This window comes from Saccostrea cucullata, unplaced genomic scaffold (genome assembly GCF_032062105.1).
Source record: "Saccostrea cucullata isolate Sc308-1 unplaced genomic scaffold, CSIRO_AGI_Scuc_v1 ctg1363, whole genome shotgun sequence".
In the NCBI taxonomy this organism is placed as follows: domain Eukaryota; kingdom Metazoa; phylum Mollusca; class Bivalvia; order Ostreida; family Ostreidae; genus Saccostrea; species Saccostrea cuccullata.
The window spans coordinates 52,851-74,852 of NW_026925986.1; the positions used below are offsets into that span (position 1 = coordinate 52,851).

The 22,002-nt window shown below is 33.3% G+C and overlaps 1 protein-coding gene and 1 long non-coding RNA gene across 2 annotated transcripts in view; one reads left to right on the forward strand and one right to left on the reverse strand.

Annotated features, from left to right (window-relative positions):
* LOC134270277 (uncharacterized) overlaps positions 1 to 18,593 on the reverse strand; it is a 32,801-nt gene extending 14,208 nt beyond the window's left edge. The window contains exon 1 of the mRNA XM_062752469.1: positions 17,727 to 18,593. Coding sequence (XP_062608453.1) covers positions 17,727 to 18,558 — 832 coding nt within the window. The 5' untranslated portion in view covers positions 18,559 to 18,593. The remainder of the gene's footprint in view (positions 1 to 17,726) is intronic.
* On the forward strand, positions 5,930 to 8,030 carry LOC134270276 (uncharacterized). The gene is made up of 4 exons (XR_009992760.1): positions 5,930 to 6,320; positions 6,673 to 6,749; positions 7,338 to 7,400; positions 7,843 to 8,030. It is a non-coding gene; the product is annotated as an uncharacterized LOC134270276 (long non-coding RNA).
* Positions 18,594 to 22,002: the final 3,409 nt, after the last annotated feature.

Sequence of the window (22,002 nt, forward strand, 5' to 3'; positions counted from 1 at the left end):
TCGAGTTGTCTAATTAAATCGCCTTTCTGCAAGGGCATACATTCAATAGATCTTAACCATTAGATATTTTTTTGAACAGCAAATATATATACATTTCTCAGCTATGTTAAGGAAGGTCAGAGTTCACATTCCACTGTATACTGTGTAGGAAGTTTAATTGTGACGTCATTGAAATTTAACAAGTCACAAAAATTAATTAACGACATGATCATGTGTAAATAACAACTTGAATTCATTCACTTTATTGATTATTTATAAAATATTGTGAAATTGCAATACTTGATAGCAATACAGTCGAGTAATAGTAGAAAGTCTTTCGTCAAATATGACGTCATCAGCTTTGACATGACGCAGCACAGGTGATTCAAAGGACTGGATTCACTGGTTTAATAATTACAAGAATGCTTAAATAGATATGATACCATTGTTAATTTTTAAACTTAATCATTTAAATTGAAAGAAAATAATTTATTAAATGCAATGTGTATAGAATATGAATTTATCAAGTAGCAAAGGAGCTGCACAGTGACAGGAAATGTAGAGAATATCGCTTAAACGATGAGCGTACTCAAAAGTGCAAGGGCATAGACTATTTAGTTTGAGCTAAAATTTCGAATATTTATTGATTATTTTGTGTATATTTTGAAAAGTGCTTGGAGCTGATAATATTTTTATTTATAAAAGAATGTAATCAAAATGGAAATTTTTAGCTATTATAAGCATTTTCGGCAAAATTTTCAGTACTTTGCAAAGTGCGCTGACTAGCTTCCAGCACTTTTTGGGCAGAGGAAATAAATTTAACATCTTTAATTGTGTATCATTTTTTCCTTGATAAAAAAACGTATACCCTTGCACTATCCCCATTTCCTACATTCAGCTTTACAATTCTACAAGTCACGTGACAAACAGCTGATACATATGCGATATATAATTGGTAATAACTACGACCCAGTCCTATACATCACTTTTAGCTCTATTACATTTAATACAAGTATTCAGTTGCTTTGTTACAATTTTTCAAAGAAGGAATACATATTAAAGCGGTGCAAATGTCAAATTTTCCATATCAGTCCTTAACATAGCTGAGCTACACAAAAACATGTAAATCAAGAGACAGTGTGTTTAAAACAAAAAAAAATTAATGCATGTCATTCATCATCATAATGGATTACTTTTGTAAAGAATATACATATTATCAGGATTATAATGAATTATAGTTCTCCAGTATTTACTTTGAAATCACATACTTTGGTGGTGTAAATTTTTCATAGTTTGAGTAAAAAGTCTTGGTTCATGAGGATTTGAATACGTGCATCAAGAAAATTAACCATCCATGAAAATTTGTGATATATCACAGTATATTCATATTTAATAACCTGATGATAATTATTGTGACAATAATCTTGATAATTCATAGACTACTTGTAATTATTTATATTGAAGATAAAATTAATTGTAAACGACCGTCCAACAATTACTGTATATTACTTAAGTACAGCTATTTATAAGAACCAGGCAGAAATGAAAATAAGTGATTCATGATAGTGATAGATTTTTCAAAAACTATCATATTTACATTAAGATACATCAAACTAAACACTTAATCACAGTTAAAAATGGATTTCATGCATGGTTGATTAAAAAATGAATTCAATATATACTGAAACAGTCAACAATATCCATTGAAAGGTGTCCGTACGTGCAGGTGATTTTTTAAGAAGGCCCACACTCTCCTTGAATGTGAATTATAAAATCTTGAACATCTAGTATCAAAGAGTAAAAAACAATTAATAAACCCATGGGTTATTTTAATTACAAATAATTTAATTTTGTTTGTATTCTTGCCTCTCATTGGTTGATTTCCAAAAAGGAACGCATAACATTTTGTATAATCTGGTTTGGTATGGGGACACACCCCCTTGACAACCAGCATAATCATCTGTATCCATCAATCCCCTCATTTCCAGTCCTTGGGATTCATGGAAAATTCCAGATTTAATGAATGTACCTTTAATTTCAAACAGTTACTCGATCTTACCTCATGTAAACAAGCATCATGGCTGCTAGATCTATGTATCAATTTTTACCTCCCCTCGCTTCCCATCACTTCCGTTACTACAGCTGTATTATTGCGCGGTAAATTTAAACTCATAAAAACAAAACAATTTTACATCCCCAGTTGAATAATTATTTTAAAATTAAATTATAAGGAATGACTCTAATTCTTGGCCAAATTATCGAGTATAATATGGTTTGGGTCAGTTTACGCTTTATAATCCGCGAAGCGGATTATAAAGCGTAAACTGACCCAAACCATATTATACTCGATAATTTGGCCAAGAATTAGAGTCATTCCTTAAATAGATATTGTGATTTTAAATTATGTAAAAACATGAAATTCTAGTTATCTCCCTTAGCACTCTTCAGTAAAAGGAGTTGGGAAGAGTGTATTTAACTCTTCAGTTTGGAAGGTGAGGATGAAGAAATGTGTTTGATTTCATCTTCATTTTTGAAGTTTTGTCGGTTTTCATACATCCAAAGGGCTTGTAAGTCTAAAATTTTTATTTAAAAAATAATATGTTTTACGGTGTGACCGTTAGGGCGAGCGCAGTTGTACCATCAAAAACACTTGAGATCAGCCACTTCGAACGTCAAGCCGCACGAGATATCTCGACTAGCTGTGATGTCATACGACGTCACAAAGCTCGTCGGAGCTTACTGAGACAGCCGAGCGTCTTTTTGAAACTATAGAACAAGTGCAATTTTTGTCGAAAAACATTGCAGAGTTATTTCTTGTTTCTTTGATAGATTTCTACAAACTGAAAGTCTGACATATGCTTTACGTTATTGTTTATTTATTTATTCGGCAATATTCGCGCAAAGGACATTGGGTAGTGCAGGAATTCTGGGAATGTTGCACAGAGAAATTTGGCTGACGTATGTACAGATTTCAATCCGAATTTCCTCTGTTCTTACACGTTAGTCTATTGAGCTCGCTTCGCGACGCTCGCTGCGCTCGCTATAAGCCTATGATAAAAAAAAATAACTGCCTGCAATTTGCTTAATTTTATCCGACAAAAACAAAATTTTATTTCCTAAACATGCTAAATGAGAGCAGAGTTTTCAAGAGTGTTTTGAAAAGGCTAAGTTGTCAAACAATAACATTAAAAACAACTTAAATTCAGTTATTTGGGGAAAACATTTGATTTTGTACTGGAATTTGAACACTATAGCTGGGGATTACAGTATGATGAGTATATCTCCTTTCCATCGATACTCCCTTAGTACTGCATGATATACACAGTTGACTGGAAGAAGTCCTTGATCTCATCATCCATGAAGTCATAGCAAGAAGCAGTGAAAGCTACAGCAGAGATTGGATGGAGCATAATTTTTTTCCATGTCTCGGCGCTTCTATGGATGTCATATAAATTTATATCAGGTATTTAATACATAACTCAGATTAATCAGAAATTCTTATAAATAACTCTAAGAAACAAAATTGTGAAACACAGTAACTGTTATTTTTCTAAAGATTTGCTAATGTCTAAACAAAGACACTATTGACTATTTTTTTCAAACTAAAAAAAAGGGGAAAGTCAAGAAAAATTGACAGCAAACATACAGGGTGACTGCAAATAAAAGTTATCAGTCCTGTTAAAAATCTACTGGTTTGAGATAGTAATTGTCTTTTGAAACTAGAGGTACTGTGAGCAATAAAGAGCAAATGAACCCCCCCCCCCTCTGCCTCCCATATGAATATAATTGTGTCCATGTTTTGCTATAGGAAACTGTTATATTAATAATGCCACATTTTCGTACAAATACCACTATTTTTTTGCCCAATTTTACTCTTAAATACACGAAATCTCATGAGCTTCCGGGGGCTTTCCCTTGCAGAAATTATTCCTGACTTGAAAATGCTTCTCAGGAATTCCTAAGATGTCCTAAGAATTCCTAAGATTTCCTCACAATCTGATTTGAGGAAATCCTAGGAGTAACAATCCTGGGATTTGATTTCAGGACATCCTAGGATCTCCCAGGACTTCTTTGTTAAACATTTCAAATCCAAATCTTGCCAGGACATTTCATTGTAAAGCCAGGAGTTAATCATTTTTATGATAATCCCATTTCCTAAGACTTTTGACTTAATGTTGGGACTTTTGTAAAAAAGACAAATTAAACTTTACAAACTTGTACATGTTAATAAATGTTAAAACAGAATGACAGGAAATTTTATTACTTTTAAAGTTTTAATGTATAATATCAAGAAAATCATAAAATGAAAAATTTTCAATCATTACATGTATATTATACTTGATACATAGAAAGACACTGACCCTAGAACTATTTTTTAAATTAAATACTTTCTGAAATATTGATGCTGTCAGGGAGGAGTTATACATGTAATATGTTTTAAAGAAAAAATTGTTTACAGACAAACAATATTTCACCATTTTCAAATCACACATTTCTGAGTTGATTTTTATCCATTAGAATTAAATTCTACACTTAATCTTTAGATTGCTTTGTTCATGGGAAACTGAGTGCAAGCACAGTTTTTTTTTCGAAAGCACTGGTCATACAAACTTGGCCATCTTGCAATACAACATCAAGTATTAATACAACTTCTTCTTTCTATGTAGAAGTAATATTTTCCAGAATGTTTCACTGAAAATAAAGTGTTCTTCTTAACTTAAAGTTGGTTTTCAAATGGCTTTGAATTCAGAAGACCATACATGCAGAAGGATGGAGTGGTAAATTTTCTTCATCTGTCAATTTAATTTTTCACTTCGCATTTCATTTCGACAAAATAAAACATATTTTCCTCAGAGCACGTTATAAGAAATGGCTCTCCTATACCGTCATCACCTGCATACAGTTTATATATCTCTCAGGTGGTTACCAAACTATCAGCTTCAAAGTCACATGCCTGGCTAGAGGTATCTTTTTTTTTTTGTATCTTCGTCTTATCAGTGTCATTTGGTTCATCAAACTGTCTTTGACATTACTATCTTTAACATCTTCATCCAAATCTGTATGATTTCGCTGTATATTCACCCATAACTGCCAGAGATACTATACAAAAGAAAAGTAAATATTGAGTCATTGAAAGAAGAGTACACTACACAAATTTAAATACTACATAAACAGCATACTCAAGAAGCATGACTTGGTCTGTGACATCATACTTTTGTCACTTTCTGACTTAAAAAGCTTGGTATTTCAAATTTTGTTGGGTTAGAATCGTGTTGTATTGAGTTTGAGAATATAATTCCTCATGTTTTTGATATTGAGTATTGCTTTTATTTAACGAGGAAAATCTAAAATACGCAGTAAAGAGTTTCCTGAAAATTTTATCCACATAAACAGAGATCAAAAAAAACTTTTAAAAGGTTTTGACCAAATTCGAGTCGTAACATAACTATTAAATACGATAAAAATGCGCTTTCCCTATAGGTTTTATCGCCATATATACTAATTTTCATTCATCACTTGGCAATAAGATACTTACAGACATCGTGACAGGCTTGTAGATGTGAAGAAAAGTCGTTGTTTACAGCACAATGTGACAACTTCATGATCCGCCATATTTGTGTTTGGACGGTTTCCATGCAAATTGTTCTTGGCCTAAATGTATCATCGTGGTTCTTCGAAAATATTTCTTCTGTAACACTTTCTGTTAGTAGAATTGGTTGATCAAGGATATTTATATTTTATTTTTCTAATATGCTGGTCGTTTGTCACTGATAATAACTTACGTGTTTTTTTTAACAAGATTCTCGGGAAAATGTTGGGATATTTCTTAAAGGTGTACAAAATACCCCTACACCGTGTCTGCAGCATTCTCTCGCGCGAACTTCCGAGAGGTGGTACAAAAGAGTGATCTTCGATCAATTAGTACCCGGTGTATAAAATATATTTACTGTCAACTCAGCTTTGAATATTAATTTGTCAGAAAATATTCGCTAAAATATATTTTCTTTTTGTAAAAAAAAAAAAAACGTAAATTCACATTAATCACAAATTATTTTCAAGAATAAACAAACCGCATTTTCTTGGTGTGGCACGAAATAACTTTACACCGTCCTTTATCATCCTCTCGCGAGACTTCATCGAGAAGCGCAAAATAGGAGTTCAAGGAGCGGCAATGTTTAGAGAGACTGGTGAAATGTAATGAAATGCACAACTTACGCCCAAGATTGACTCTAATTCTTCACATAAACCATGTTCTCTTTCCCAAAAATCTTGGTTTCGCTAGGAGTGCAGTAAAGGGAATGTTGGAAGAAGTGTAGATATCATGGCCACAGGCCAGTGGGGTAAGTGGCGAGTGGTTCCTTGTAATATGTATTTAAACACACAAATGTTGTTTAATAATTTAGTGCATGTGATGTGTTGTATATAATATTTCAATATTGAAACAGAAGAAACGATTTGAATATGTGTAAAAGGTTTTTGGGCATACTGTGATTCATTCTAGTCCATGAAGATCAAACGTACATTCACAGTGAAATACTTCCAGGTTTTACATGTTAAAATTTAGTAAGCAGAAGACTTATAAACAAATATTTATTATTAGTTACTGTTAAATTTGCATTGAATGTTTTGACATGGTGTAAATTTTGGAATTATACTCTTAAATAAAGCCTTCATTGCATTGTTATCTTCTAGCTAGAACCTTGAAGCCTGGCAAGGATTATGAGACTGGAAACTCCCATTGAGACTACCAAATGAAGAGAAAGTTTCAGGTATCTTGTAATTTTTTAAAAAATTTTCTTTTGTAAACTTGAAAGAATAGACGGATTTCACATTCCTAAGAGTTATTTCTGGTTGTCGGCGTAACACTCATTTTTCCCACTTTGTCCTTTGTAAGTTACCTGGAAATATTTTTATTTTCAGACATTTATATCTAACAATATCGGTCTGTAACTGTATTGCCAGAATATGGGGCAACTTTAAAAACATAATGAAAAAATTCATACATACTATATTTCTGAGATACTGACCCATAAAGTTGGTAAGGTAATAGAGGGGAAACAGTGTCTTATGCCGGTTGACCCTGGATTGACCCCGCAAAGGGGAATAACTTTTGTAAATGTGAAAATCGTCTATGAAAGTTTATGGTACATTTCAATCTCTGTAACTTATATTAAGTTGGGAAAACTGACGCAGATGTCGTAGAACACACAAGATAATATTCACAAAATTTAGAACAGAAAAATGAAAAAATCAGCAAGAAATATCAATGACAGTCATCATTAAAATTAATTTCAGCTAGATTACAAAAGAACAAATATATACACGTCTTATAAAAAATTTTATTGATAACTTTGCAGACTGTTTAACTCGGACTAAGGGAAAAGAAGCAAATTACAACAAGGAGAATATTGCGGAGAAAGGTTAGCTGTTCAAATAATGTTAATGTATGATTTTAATGTTCTGTTCACACGGAGAGTTTAATTCACAGTATTTTAATGCCAAGTAAATTGACTTCATACGACAGCTGTGGTAAAGCGGTTAACTATTGCAAATTAAAATTTCATTTTCTACAAAAAGGCTATTCAGTAAGATTATTATGACATCATTTGTAAATCACGTCATGTATGCAATTGATTAACACACCTTTTTCCTTATGCAAGTGTGAATAAAATAAATCTTTTGAGAAAAATGGTTCATCTTACTTGGGCAAACACATATTTTTATGGACTGGTAGAACCTGAAAGCTTGGTACAATTGTAGCATCTTTGGCTACTAAATTTTACAAGTTTGATTTTCATCCCTTAGAAATAATTACATATTTAGACTAAACAATGGAATACATTAAGTAAAATTTTATTTTAGCAAAGACAAGTGAAAAGTCGAGTGAAGAAAAAGCAAACAAGGCTTCACGATCTGCAACTAGGCCACTGACGATGAAGAAGAAAAATGTACAGCTAAAGAAGATACATCAGTGATCAACTAAAGCTGGGCGACTTATATTGGATTCACGAGGTGCAGGGGGGATATTAATTTGGGTCTGTTTATCTTTCTAGTTGTCAATCTGTCTGTCTGTAACACTTCGTTCTCTTAACATTTCCAAAAAGCCATCAGATATTGCAATGTCATTTTATTTATATTATAACTCATTTTGACGATCCCACTGCAGAACATGATTAATCATCAATACAAATTTAATATTGTTTATAAATTAAATATTACCCTTATATATTTTGAAGTGAAATGGTCAGAGGTCAAGGCCTTTTTCGGGGGCACATATTGTTTTTGCCTGTCTGTTTATCTGTCTACTGCCAATTTACCTTTTGCCATAACTTTTGAATCATGAGAGATATAGATACTTCATATTGGGTATGCTTACTCCACTTTCAAATGAGACCAAGACCAATGACCTTGACTGTCATCGTTATGCTAAAATATAGCCTTATTGAATCTTTCACTTTTGAACCATAAAATAAAGAGGTAGAGATTTTATATTGAGTATCCATACTCCACTAACTAAGTTCTTTCAAATTACATCAAGGTTAATGACCTTGTGACTTTGACCTATATGTTTTTGGGTTTTTTTTTTCAAACTTTGATGCCACCAGGTGCATACTGCTTTTGTTTTTTTTATGGGGGGGGGTGTTATGAATTAGTTCTGTTTGGTATCTGAATCTTTTATTGTACAGAATTCTTCAGAAGTGACGAACCCTGAGGGCCTCACCCCTACTCTCTATACTAGGTTGTTGATTTAAATATTTTTTTTATTATTATTAATATTTGTCATTGTACATGTATATCATAAATATTCTATGAGAGCTGCTTCAGAATGTATTAACATAGTTTGAAAATAAGACAATCTGTTTCCCCCCTTGTGTGTAAATCATGATGTTGAATCATAACTGCACTATAATGTAACAGCAGTAAAATTGTAAAGAATTTGTTGAATCAGATACCATCAGCATTTTTTAAAAATTATTTTATGTATTATTTTTTCTGTGTGGCCATGAATTTTTATAATGCATACATTCATTAAATTTTTTTCAGAGATCTTATAATTCTGCTTTGTTGCTATGTATGAATTTTTAAAAAAAAGATGTCCTAGGAGGCTAGGATATCCTAGGAAATCCTAGGAATTCCTGATTTCCTAGGACATTTTAAGTGTTGAGATTTCCCTGGGATATCCTGGGAAGTCTTGGTGTTTTGATTCCTGGGATTTTTCTAGAACCCCTGAATTGGGACTGTCCAAGGAAATCCCAGGAATTCCTGTTCCAAAAACATCTCAGGAAATCTTAGGAATAATCCTAGGATTTTTTCAAGATATCCCAGGAATAAATCTTAAGATTGTCTTAGGATTTCTTAGGACATCTCAGGAATATTCTGCAAGGGTTGCCTCCTGGACCCCTTCATTCAAACTATGGTATGACTAGCATATGACTGTACTTTGGTACACAATTATCAAGACCCCTTGCCTGAACAAAGTTATCCACCCATGCCCCCCCCACCCCCCTGATCACAAATCCTGTATCATGATACCATCAGTTGATTTGGAAGTGATTAATCAAATTAATAAATTTTAATTAATAAAAACTTTAAACAAGTCCAGCTGGGCATCTATATGTGCAAATTTGTAAGCCCACAGCAAAATTTTTGCGTATCGGGCAGTCAGGTGTTACATGTATTTCAAACACTGTTTTCGGAATGGGTCCTTTTTAAAATCGGGAATATTTAATTAAGCCCTGAAAAAAAAACAGATGTTATGGCAAAACCATGATTACTATTTTTCTTATTCTTTGAATCAAAATGTAAAATTGTGCGCTTTTAAACTCTATATATTTCCAAACTTATATTGTATGATATTCTTCAAATGCATTTCCCTTTATTTGAATTATAAATAAGGGTGGAGTGTCTTACAAAATTTAATTGACAAGCAAAACACCCAATAAAATAATGGCTTGGTAGTTATGGTTTTATCAGTTGAAACGGGGCGAGGGGGTGTTAACCTTCTCAAAAAATCTGAGAAAAAGCCAAAAATCCCTATCCAAATAAGGGGGGGGGGCTTCCCAAATATTCCAACAAGCAAATATATACACACATAGAAAGAGAGAGATTTATAGATATGAGAGCACATACATTGTACAATATGGATGGGTTTCTGCCAATGGACTGGTCTCATCTAATTTAGATTTAAAACTTAATAAAATTTGATCCTACAACATGTACAAAACTATAACTCTTTTTCAATTTATAACTAATAGTATGAATTCATGATGATATCACTAGTCCATTGGGGAGTGGGGAAGGTAAATAAATATTTAATTACCAATAATTCAAAAGCTAAATTGTTATATAAATGTATGCATTCTCTTGTCATATGATGAATTTCATGATTTGTTATCATTTCAGATGCAATCTGAGTCTTGTGCTGAATTTCAATATCCCCTTTGACAACACCTGCACAGCTGAGGTAATGTAAACTTTATAAAAAACTGAGGACCATCGTCACCAAGAAAAGATTATTAACTCAACTAACATTAGTGTTACATATATACTTTATATTATTTATGTATCATTAGATAATTTGGTAACTTGCGATTTTTTTATTATCATTAAGAACATTCCTTTTCGTTTAGCAATAATTGTGATCACTGCCATTCAAAGACTTTGAAACAGGTATTTCTTCTGATCTTGATCTCTGATATTTTTAGCTCACCTGAGTCGAAGGCTCAAGTGAGTTTTTCTGATCAAAGTATGTTTTTTGTCTGTCATTGTCATTCTTCAAGGGGAGAGAATTACAAAATTAATAGCATTACTGATATCTTCTCAAGAACCATTGACCCAGGAAAGATGAAACTTATGCGGAACCATTGTCGGGTAGTGTATATATTCAAATTTTTCAAATCATGAACCCCCAGTGTAGAACGGGGCCACAACGGATGATCAAAGTTTAACACAGGAATATGTAGAGAAAAAATTTTAAAATCTTCTTGGATACAGCAAGCCCTGATTGGTAATATTTATATGAAAGCATTTTCAGGTCGTGTAGATTCAAGTTTGATCAAATGATGACCCTGGGGATAGGGTGGGACCACAAAGGCCAATCAAAATTTTACATAAAAATATAGAGGAAAAATCCTTTAAAAATTTCTTCTAAAGAACAGAAAGCCAGTAAGTTATATATGCATATATACATATGGAAACATTTTATCGTAGTGTAGATTTTTTCAAATCATGACCCCCCCCCCCCCCAGGTATAGGGTGGGGCCACAATAAAAGTTCAAACTTGTATGGAAAAACTCACAGTTAGTAAAAAATAGGTACCCCGTAGGCATCCTTAGTGTAGATTCAGTTATGTTCAACTCATACCCCTCCCTCTCTCTCTCTCTCTCCCTTACAGGCACAGGGGCCGGTAACATACTGTATTTGATTTTATATAATAACTATATGTATATAAAAAGAAAAAGGGAAACAACGACAGCCCGAATTTACACAGGGTCGATTTCGGAAATGATTCGTGTTTTTAGTAAAATACCTTGCAGTTAGTGAAATAACGCCTGGGATCATTCAGCAATAATCACTCTTTAATAAAATACCATCGCGGTCATTTAAGAATCGTGTAAGTCGTGTTTTGCAAATCCGATATCATGTCATGCAAGTGATGTAGTTTAAGTCGTCCACTAAATTCGCTTAACATTGCATCCAAGATTTAACGCGAGATGTGATTGGTCAATAGTGCTCTTCTAGAACAGATCTGACCAATCACGCTCCGCCTTTTACCAATCATGGGTTTTTCCAAAATGTCGTCTGTTTTAGGCTCGGGCCCTATTGTGAACGAAAAAAGCTACCGTATTTATTCAAATTGGAGATGTTGTACCTTTTAATTGCAATTAACAAAAGAAAAAGATGATTTGAACGCTGGAGCTTTATTTTGTGTTTTCCATCTCCGGAAAGACTTCAAAACTGGAGAAAATATGCGAATTTTACCTCGTTTTAGTGGACAACTTAAAGTACATCGACTCGCATAACAGGATATCGAGTCAGTATTACCCAACTTAAACGCTATATAAATGAATGATGTTTCTGTTTTATTAAAGAATATTTATTGTAGTATGATTCCTAGTTATAATTTAATTGGCTACATTGTTTTTTCTATGAAATATGAAATATTTCCGAGATCGACCCTGTGTAAATTCGGACTGACGTTGTTTCCCTTTCTCTTTGTATACATATAATAGTGATTACGTAAAATCCAATACAGTATGTTACTGGCCCCTGTGCTTACAGGGGGAGGTCAGGACCACATTTGCTTTTCAGCTTTTCAATACAAAGCTGATTTTTAGCTCTACTGGTCAGAGACCAGAAGAGCTTATGCGATAGTAATGCGTCCGGCGTCCGTCCGGCTGTCTAGCTGTCTGTCTGTCTGTAAACAATTTTTCAAAATGCTACTTCTCCTACAGTTTTGGTCCGATTTCAATATAATTTGGCACACAAGTAGACTACACTAAGATACATAATTCTGAGCATCGGTTTTTGATTTTTATGAACGGTGTTTCCGTGGTTACTAAAAATAGAAATTTCTGTGAAATTCTTTCAAAATGCTACTCCTCCTATAGTTTTGGTCCTATTTCAATATAACTTTGCACACAAGTTGACTGCACTAAGATACATAATTCTATGCATTGGTTTTTGATTTCAATGAGCGGTGTTGCCATGGTTACTAAAAATAAAAATTTCTGTGAAATTCTTTCAAAATGCTACTCCTCCTACAGATTGAATCTGATTTCAATATAGCTTGGCACACAAGTAGACTACACTAAGATACATAATTCTGTGCATCGATTTTTGATTTCGATGAACGATGTTCCGTGGTTACTAAAAATATAAATTTCTGTGAAATTCTTTCAAAATGCTACTCCTCCTACAGATTTGGTGCGATTTCAATATAACTTGGCACACAAATAGACTACACTAAGATACATAATTTTCTGTATTGGTTTTTGATTTCGATGAGCGGCAAGGATCATTTTTCTATTTATTGCTGTTTTAAAGTTTCAGTCCCAAATGCTACTTTTCCTTTGTTTTTAAATATAAACCAGTAGAGCTACAGTCTCGACAGAGACTTCTGGTTAAATTTTTTATCCAAGCTAGATGAGTGATGTGGCCCTGGATCTCTTGTTAAATAATTTATCTACACATATATGTACAGTACAACTCGGTTATAACAAACTCACTGGGACCTGTAAAAGTACTTTGTTATATCCATAATTCGTTATATCCATATTTGAAATTTGTAAAATTTATGTAGTTGGGGATCCAAGAAGACTTCATTATATTTGTGAATTCACAATGTCCATGTTTACAAGTACTCTACAAGTTTTGCATGTGGAAGTCAAATAAGAGTAAAAGATGTATTAAGATCACAGTGTCATCTTCATTATTTTGTTCAATCCATACAAATGTTTCTTTGAATATTGGAAAATGAAATCAGCAGAAAGTTAAAAATTAAAATTTATAAAATGCAGCTGCTATCTAAACAGAATGTTTGCCGTTGATAAAAAACCATTTTCAGATTAGCAAGGCTGTAAAAGTCATACTAATATTCAGAATCAAATAACAGCTAATTACTTGAGACAAGGATGGGGTGAGGGTTAAAGAAGGGGTTACCTCACTTGAAAATTTAGAGAAGAATTGTAGAGCTGGGGTTTTTCCTACAGATCTACAGGGCCTATTTTTACCAAACTTGGCAGGGCTAAGGCCTTTTACACGGGGAAGAAAAGAGAAAAATAGATAGCAACTGGGTCAGAAAAGCTGAAACTTAAGTTAAAGCATCCATGGGTTCTAAATTGTTTAAATCATGCCCCCCTACCCCTAAGAATAGACCACAATAGGTATGTATTACAAGTAGGAAAATCTGAAGAAGAACAGCATGACCAGTTACTCTGGTGAGTGTTATGGACCATGGCCTTCATGATCATGATTATAGAGAAAACAAACCTTAGCTACCCTCTTCCTTCAACAGCAACAAGAACAACATTGCTTTATGGAATGCCTATTTTCATTAACAAAGTTCAAATTTTGAATATTTTTTTCCAGATTGATGAATCAACATCATGCATTATGTCAGAGGAATTTAGCTGGAGCACCTGTTTAACAGCCAGGACACATACTGTACAGTATTTAGATCATGTCTCATGAATGGTTATTCAAAGTTACCATAGAAACCAAATATTTGTTTAAAAAAAGCTAGGTACAAAAAAAAATGTTGTGTCTTTCAATATTTTAGCTAATGGCCACTCATACAGTTTTCTTCATACAAGCTAATCACATTAGCTAAATTTTATAGGCAAATACAATATTTTTGGAGATGTTGTCATGGTAACCAGATACAAATCACAAAAGCATATTTAAAAAAAATATATTTTCATGTATTTACAATAAACTTTGAAAATAATAAATGTATGTTAGTCAATAATTATTTTGTATTGTATGGCAGTGCTCCAAGTCGCACTTACTTTTAGGTCGCTAAATGGCGACCTAAAAATTTTTTTGGTCGCCATTTCAGAATTTCTGGTCGCCATAAACAAATTTTTCACTCGCCATGATTAAAACATGTAAATAACACTATTAAAACAATAAACTAACATCCACATCTGTTATGTTTTTATTAAATCAAAGATTATTAACTACTGTGACTAGAAATGTTTTGCTAGTTGAAGGATAAATTTTTATTAAATACAACCACCCCTTGTTAAGTACATGTACACAGAAGAACACAAGTAATCTGATCCTAGAATTAGAGTTTAATCAAAATAAAATAAATCTTTGACAGTTGTTAAGACAGGACTTTGTTTATCATGTTTACCTGTTAACTTACTATTATGTATCTTAACCATAACTCAGTCGTTATCAATGCTGCCAAAACACTCAATTGTGATATGCAAGCCATTGACCAAATCATGCTCTAATAACAAAGTCAGAGAAAGTCTATAAAGTTTACGGCGTTTGGATGCCATTCTCTCAGAAACGTTATGTAACTATTACAGCATGCTGTCATAACATTACGTGATCTAAGTCCATACGACGCTTTGTAAAGTGTGTTAAAGTATTTATCTTCAAACGTTGTCTTGATAGAGAATCTTGAAAACGTAAATCTCGATCCCGATCATAAAAAGATGGACGTTGCCAGCCCAAATTTTTCAGTCGCGAAAATGCAACTAAGTTTTAATTTCTAGTCGCAAAACCAATTTTTGGGTCGCAAATGCGACCGTTTTAGTCGCAACTTGGAGCACTGTATGGAGATTTTGTAAAGACAATTTATTTAGAAAAGCATTTCCAGAATAATGTGTTACCATGGTTACAAAAATTTATGAGAAATCCACTGGTTTTATCTAATATTTGTAGGGTTTAGGAGAACATTTTCTATCTTATATTATCTAATTTTTTGTGCTTGTGGTATTTTTTCCACAACATACTCTGAAAATGATGTATTTTGGTATTTTTGTTGAAAAATGAATTTTTTGATATTCTGTTGCCATGGTTACAGAAATATTTTTGAACAACCCATGGGTTTTGTTTTGTTTTATTAGAATTAAGAATGTGGTCTTTCTATCCCATGTTTTCAGTTTTCTTTAACATGTGTGATTTTTTCTTACTATGCTCTTAAAAATGGTTATTATTGTAAAAAATAAATTTTTGTGACATTTTGTTGCCATGGTAACAGAATGTTATATGAAAACCCATGGTTTTTATTTTATTGTATTGAAATTAAGAATGTGCTCTTTCTATTTCACATTATCAGATTTCTTTAACCTGTGGGATTTTTTTTATACTATGCTCCTAAAAAATGGTTATTATTGTGAAAAATTAATTTTTGTGACATTTCAATGCTATGGTAATAGAATATTTTTCAAAAACCCATGGGTTTTATTTAATTTTATTAAAATTAGGAATGTCCTCTTTCTATCCCATGTTATCAGATTTCTTCAACATGCGGGCCTTTTTCTTAATATGCTCCTAAAATATGTTGGATTTGAAGAAATATTGTGAAAAGTGAATTTTATGAAATAACCTATGTTAAATTGAAATTCAGTACCTTTAATAAATCCTATATAATTCTATCCTTATGGTTATCATTTATCATTTTGTATGTACTTCTCAGGAAAAAAAAGATTTATTTATGGTACTATCATCAAACTAGAACTGTCCAATAGGGACAAATACCCCCCGCTGGGTTTTTCAGAGAAGGTGCCAATTCAAAACATACTTTATGGATCTAGAGGTTCTTACTTACTTGCATTTAATTTACCTACAAAAATTTGCAGTGAAATATAATTGCTCATGAATGAAACAAAGGTGCAACCAAATGAAACATCAATACTAATTCATTGTAATTCCATTGTAACATTATTTTTTTTATTTAATTTTTTTATTTCTGCATTAAAAAAATATATTGCAATTATGTTATGTCACTCTGCAAACTGATTGTTGAAAAAAAAAATCATATTATACAAAATCAAATTAATCTTGATAACTTAATATCAAATTCATTTGAAAATAAAGAGCTGGTCATCCAGTAATGAAGTGCTTTGACAGACAATAAATTACAATTAAGAGAATAAGAGAAGAGAGATCTTTAATTCTTGTGCCTGATTCCCAGGAGATTACACATGGTTGATAATGAGATGCCTTAATGTTCAACTTCCCACACCAAACTCATTAATTTATCTTTAACTGGATGCATGTCCAGTCATTATTCCCAAGAGATAAATAAAATTTCATTATCTTCTGTGCAATGTAAAAACTGTTTTTAACACTTAATGATGTTTCTTTTTTTTTTGTTTATATATGAGTAGTTTTAAGCTGTAGTATTTTTGTACAGATATTCTAGATTCTATGTCTCAAACCTTATACATGAGCCCAAAATGAACAAGTCAATTAATATAAAAAATAAAACCTGTAAAATGCAAAAAAATGAACAAAAAGAGTTGAAAATTCCAGTTGCACACCTTCATATGGTGAATAATAAGTGTACAAATTTTCAGATTAATCCTTGCAATAGTTTCTGAGAAACGATCCGGACAAAACCACAAAATAAAAATGGAAAAACACCTGTAAAATTCAAAATAATAATCGAATCAAGATGAAAATAACAGGTGCACAACTTCATATGGTGAATAATATTTGTACAAATTTTCAGACAAATCCTTCCAATAGTTTCTGAGTAATGTTTCGGACAAAATCTCGTCTACAGACAGACAGACAGACGGACATGGTGATTCCAATATACCCCCCCCTAAACTTCGTTTGCGGGGGGTATAAAAAGCTATCTTCCTGTCTTCATTAATAGCTAAATTCACATTTTTCTCAATTTTTTGCTTGGTTGCCATGTGCATTTACATGGTGCATTGTTTCCATGGCAACAAAGGCTGGCCGAAAAAATTATGGTGTCCAATGATGATCTCTTGGTCCATGAAGCAACATATTAAAATTTAATTTGTAAATATCTGAAATGGTCATGAATCACTCCCTGCCTGGTTCTTACAAATAGCTGTACTTAATCTCTGTGACACCTTATTTTCGAGAGATAGTCATTGACTCTTTATTAGCGAAAAAATATTTAAAAAATTGTGGTCATTTTTCTATATAATCTGGCTCGAGGAATTCTTTTATACGAGAGAATGAATTTTTCGCGAGCATACCATTTCGCGTAAATACTAATAATTACATGTATCCCTCAAAAAGTTACTCACCAGTCAGAGAGTCTGTATCTACCACTCTGTATATGTAGACTGTGTTGTTGTACCCTGACCCTACCCACAGTAATTGGGTGTCACTATCATAACTCAGGCCGTATGGTCTGTCTATTCCATGTCCTTGTGTCTGTATCCCTGTCATGTAATGGCCATCACAGTTTAACATCTGTACTGACTGGGTGTTCCAATCACACAGCAGGATGTGTGACAGCGCGTCAGTACAGATTCCACGCGGCCTTAGTACTGATCCTGATGAAGGACCTGTGTAGGAGAATCGGTAATTACCGTCACGATCTGTCACCACTACAGCATCACGGTCCCAGTCAGACACAATCACATTTCCAATACCGTTCTCTGTGATATAGAGAGGTAGACTATATAGTCCCCGACCTGTGTTGTTGTTGTGTTCTATGGTCTGGATAATTTCTCCTGTAGAGTTATACCGCACTACCTTGCCTGTCAATGTATCAGTATGAGACATCGCGACCAGCAGGTCTCCAGTGGAGCGGGAGCAGTAAACACACCGTGGTACCCATGGTGATTTGTTGAACTTTATAATTGTAGATTTGTCTTTGCTTTCTTTAGACAGTTTATTGATATTATTCTTTCTGTCTATATAAAATAAATCACAGTCACTGTTCACAGTGTGTCCTCCCCATTCACTACCTATATCTGTCACATGATCAAGATTATCCCCTGTTGTGTTTGTCAGTATGAGATTTTCATAATCACTGATCCAGACCTGGTCTGATGTCACGTGAGAAATATGACGACCAGTCCTAACACCTGGCACTGTGACAGATTTCTGAAACACGAATCTATACATCATTTACAGCAGACATCGATTTCTTCTAGTCCTTTCTTGTGGTTCTTCATAACAAAGTCATGTCGACTTCTTTCCCTGAAAATCACAATCTTATCTATAAATATCTACATCATTCAGTTACACTTCTCTTTTCACAATATACATATAACTTTTCCATTTTAAGAGGTTAAGAGTTTATAGCTAACACACACAAAAGTACCTTTACAATGAGTGCTGAATCCTTTTAATGTCTCTTTGAGGAGCAGGATCCAAGTATTCACTATGAAATCTAAAACAAAATATTCATATATTAAAATATTGTTGAAAATCAAATGCGTTTTAAAAGTCTTACACATATACCACGAATATGATTCATAATACATCTAACAAGTAATTATTTCTAGTAAAACGTATCAACTTTATAATAATAGCATACTTAAACATGAAACACTCTTGTTACAAATTTATATACTGTACATGCTTACAAGATACCCCGGAGCAGAGGAGATTTTCAAGGAAATAGTCCATTTGCACTATAGATTCAATATAGACCCACCCTTATACCAAAGCCCCTGACCCAGGTTCCAAGATAATTTATACAATTACGGTCTTCAGTGTAGGTCGAAATGTAATTGTAAGGACTCATGGCAATTGATAATCATATTGATAATCATATTGACCAAATTTAAGACGCAGAAAGTGATAGCAACCGAGCTTTGGAGTATGTTTATAATCATGTCTACTTTTAATCACTTAATTTCGCGACACTTTATTTTCGCGGGATAGTAATTGACTCTTTATTAGCGAGACAAAATTTTCACGAATTGAGGTCATTGCTCTATATAATCTTAAGAAATAATATTATACTAGAGAATAAAATTTATGCGAGCATACCGTCTCACGTAATTACACGAAAATAAAGTTCTCGCGAATAAAAAGTGATTTACAGTAATGATGTATAAAAGTGATTTACAGTAATGATGTATAATCACCCAAGGTGAATGCACATACACAGTCCTAACTGAACAGGCTTGGCTGTCATTTCGTCACAATGGTTACAAACACACTTCTTATATTATGACCTCACGTTATGCGTAAACTTTGGTGCAACCGAACGGTGTGTCCTGTGATATCCTTTTCCGTGGATGTGCTTTCGCATCGATATCACCAAAGGAGGAATATAACATGACATACTTTCAGCCAATGAACATTATGAAAATAATCTTAATATAATATCCAGAATTACTCATCATAACCATCTACTTCGTATGTTTCTTCAAAGATTTTCAAAGAATTATTGCATTTCTACTATACAGCAAAAGTTGAAATTCATTACCCGAGATCAGAGATTTTGGTGTTAGGGTGGAGCTCTTTCAATTGTTTTTGGAAAAGATTTCCTTGCTTATCAAAAGCATGCAATTAATTTTTTTCTGCAGAATACCGTGGGGCAGAGAGAGATTTCCACAATATATTAAACAGCCCCAAAACATGAGCCCTTGACCCTGGGGCTACAAAATTCACTATTCTGTAAGAGGCATACTTGATTATTATAGCCCTTATAACCATGCACCTAGTTTATCTGCTTTATATACGGGGGGATAGAAGATTTTTACAAGAATATATGCATTTTCACTAAATGATCAAAAAGGCCCTGGCTAAGGAGCCAAGATATTCAGAATTTTGGAAGAGCCCCCTTGTTCATCATAACCATATACTTAGTTTATTTGCTAAATCCTACAAGCAGAGAAGATTATAAATTAAGAAAAAATGCACTTTGCATTCACTATATAATCAAAAGAACCCTCCATGCCCAGAAATCCTTACCCTTGGGCCACAAATTTCACATTTTTGTACGAGGCACCCTTGACCACCATAATCATGCATGTACGTAGTTTATCAGCTTTATATACAGGGAAAGAGGTTTTGAAAGAATTTAATATGCACTTCCCAATGTGATCAATAGAACCCGCCCTAACATCTGAACTCCAGTCCCAGGGGCCAAGATATTCACAATTTGGAGGAGGCACCTTTTTTATCATAACTATGTCCTTGGTACAGTCTCTAAAATCAAGAAGCAAAGGAGATGATTTTGAAAAACCATAATTAATACATTTGCATTATATTACCATTAAAGCCCTGCCCTAACACCATGCAGAACTCTTGTCCCATGGGCCTTTAAAATCATAATTTTGGAAGAGGCTCCATTATTTATCATGAGTATATGCTTACTTACTTTATCTGCTAGGTAACTAGGAGCAGAGGAGATTTTTCAAAGAATCTATGTACCGGTATTAATTTTCACAATATACCGTATAACGGGTATTTTCTGCGGTTGGAAATTTTTGCGGTTGAACCCCTAAAAGGTAGCAAATTAATTTCTGCGTTTTCAATTTCTGCGGTTGCACTTTACCGCAAAAATTATATACGGAGTGTATAAGATCATCAAACTCTAAGATTTATAAGAACACTGCCATGATTACGTTTTGTAAATTCATTCAGGCACATGAAGGAAAAGAACAGAATGAACATGAGAACAGGTATTGCGCTCTTAAACTACTAACTTTAGTCACTCTTTGTAAAATTATGCCTAGTCCTGATATTATTTTTTGTAGCAACAGAACTTTTCCAGTCAAACAATAATTAAAATCTTTAATCTAACACCGCAGACGTTCATTAATATGATCTATCAAGTAAGTAATTTTAATAAGTATATAGATAATGATAATTAATACCTCCAAGCCATAATCTAAAATCCACTTCAAATTAATTGCCATCAAAATTAATTCGGGAGTTTCATTGTAAGCTAAAACAAACAGTTGCATAATCAACCACCCATAAAATCGCACGTGTCACGCGCACTGAGGTGTAACTAATACTGTCAGTCGTCTGATTTGAATGAAATTCTGGAGACAATCTAACCATGTTGTATACACAAGCAGTAATATTAATCACGGTCTCAAGACAAAACACAAGATTGATAAGTGGAAAATAAAAAAGAAAGAGAAACTGTCATATTTTGTTTGCAGCTATCGAAGTTTCGATGTCACCCGAATTTTCTCGCGAACGAAGACAGATCCACGTGTGAGTCTGCAGACACACCACTTATCATACTTGCATGTATAAAATACCTGAAGGCATAGTAAAAATATTTTGCGATTGTAATTTTTGCGGATTTGTCCTATCCGCAAAAATTGGACAACCGCAGAAAATACCCGTTATACGGTAATCATTAGAGAACCACACTAACACCAGAACCCCTGACGCAGGGGCCATTCAATTCATAATTTTAGAAGATGGCTAATGCTTAATTATTACAATCATGTCAAAAGTTTGACTGCTTGATTTCTAGGAGTAAAGAAAAAGATTTAGAAGATGGCATCAATTCTAGCGGTTTTTGCCCCACTGTTCATGCTCCAGTGACCATGAAATTTATTATTTTTGTTTCCCTTCAGTCATAGCTGCTTTATG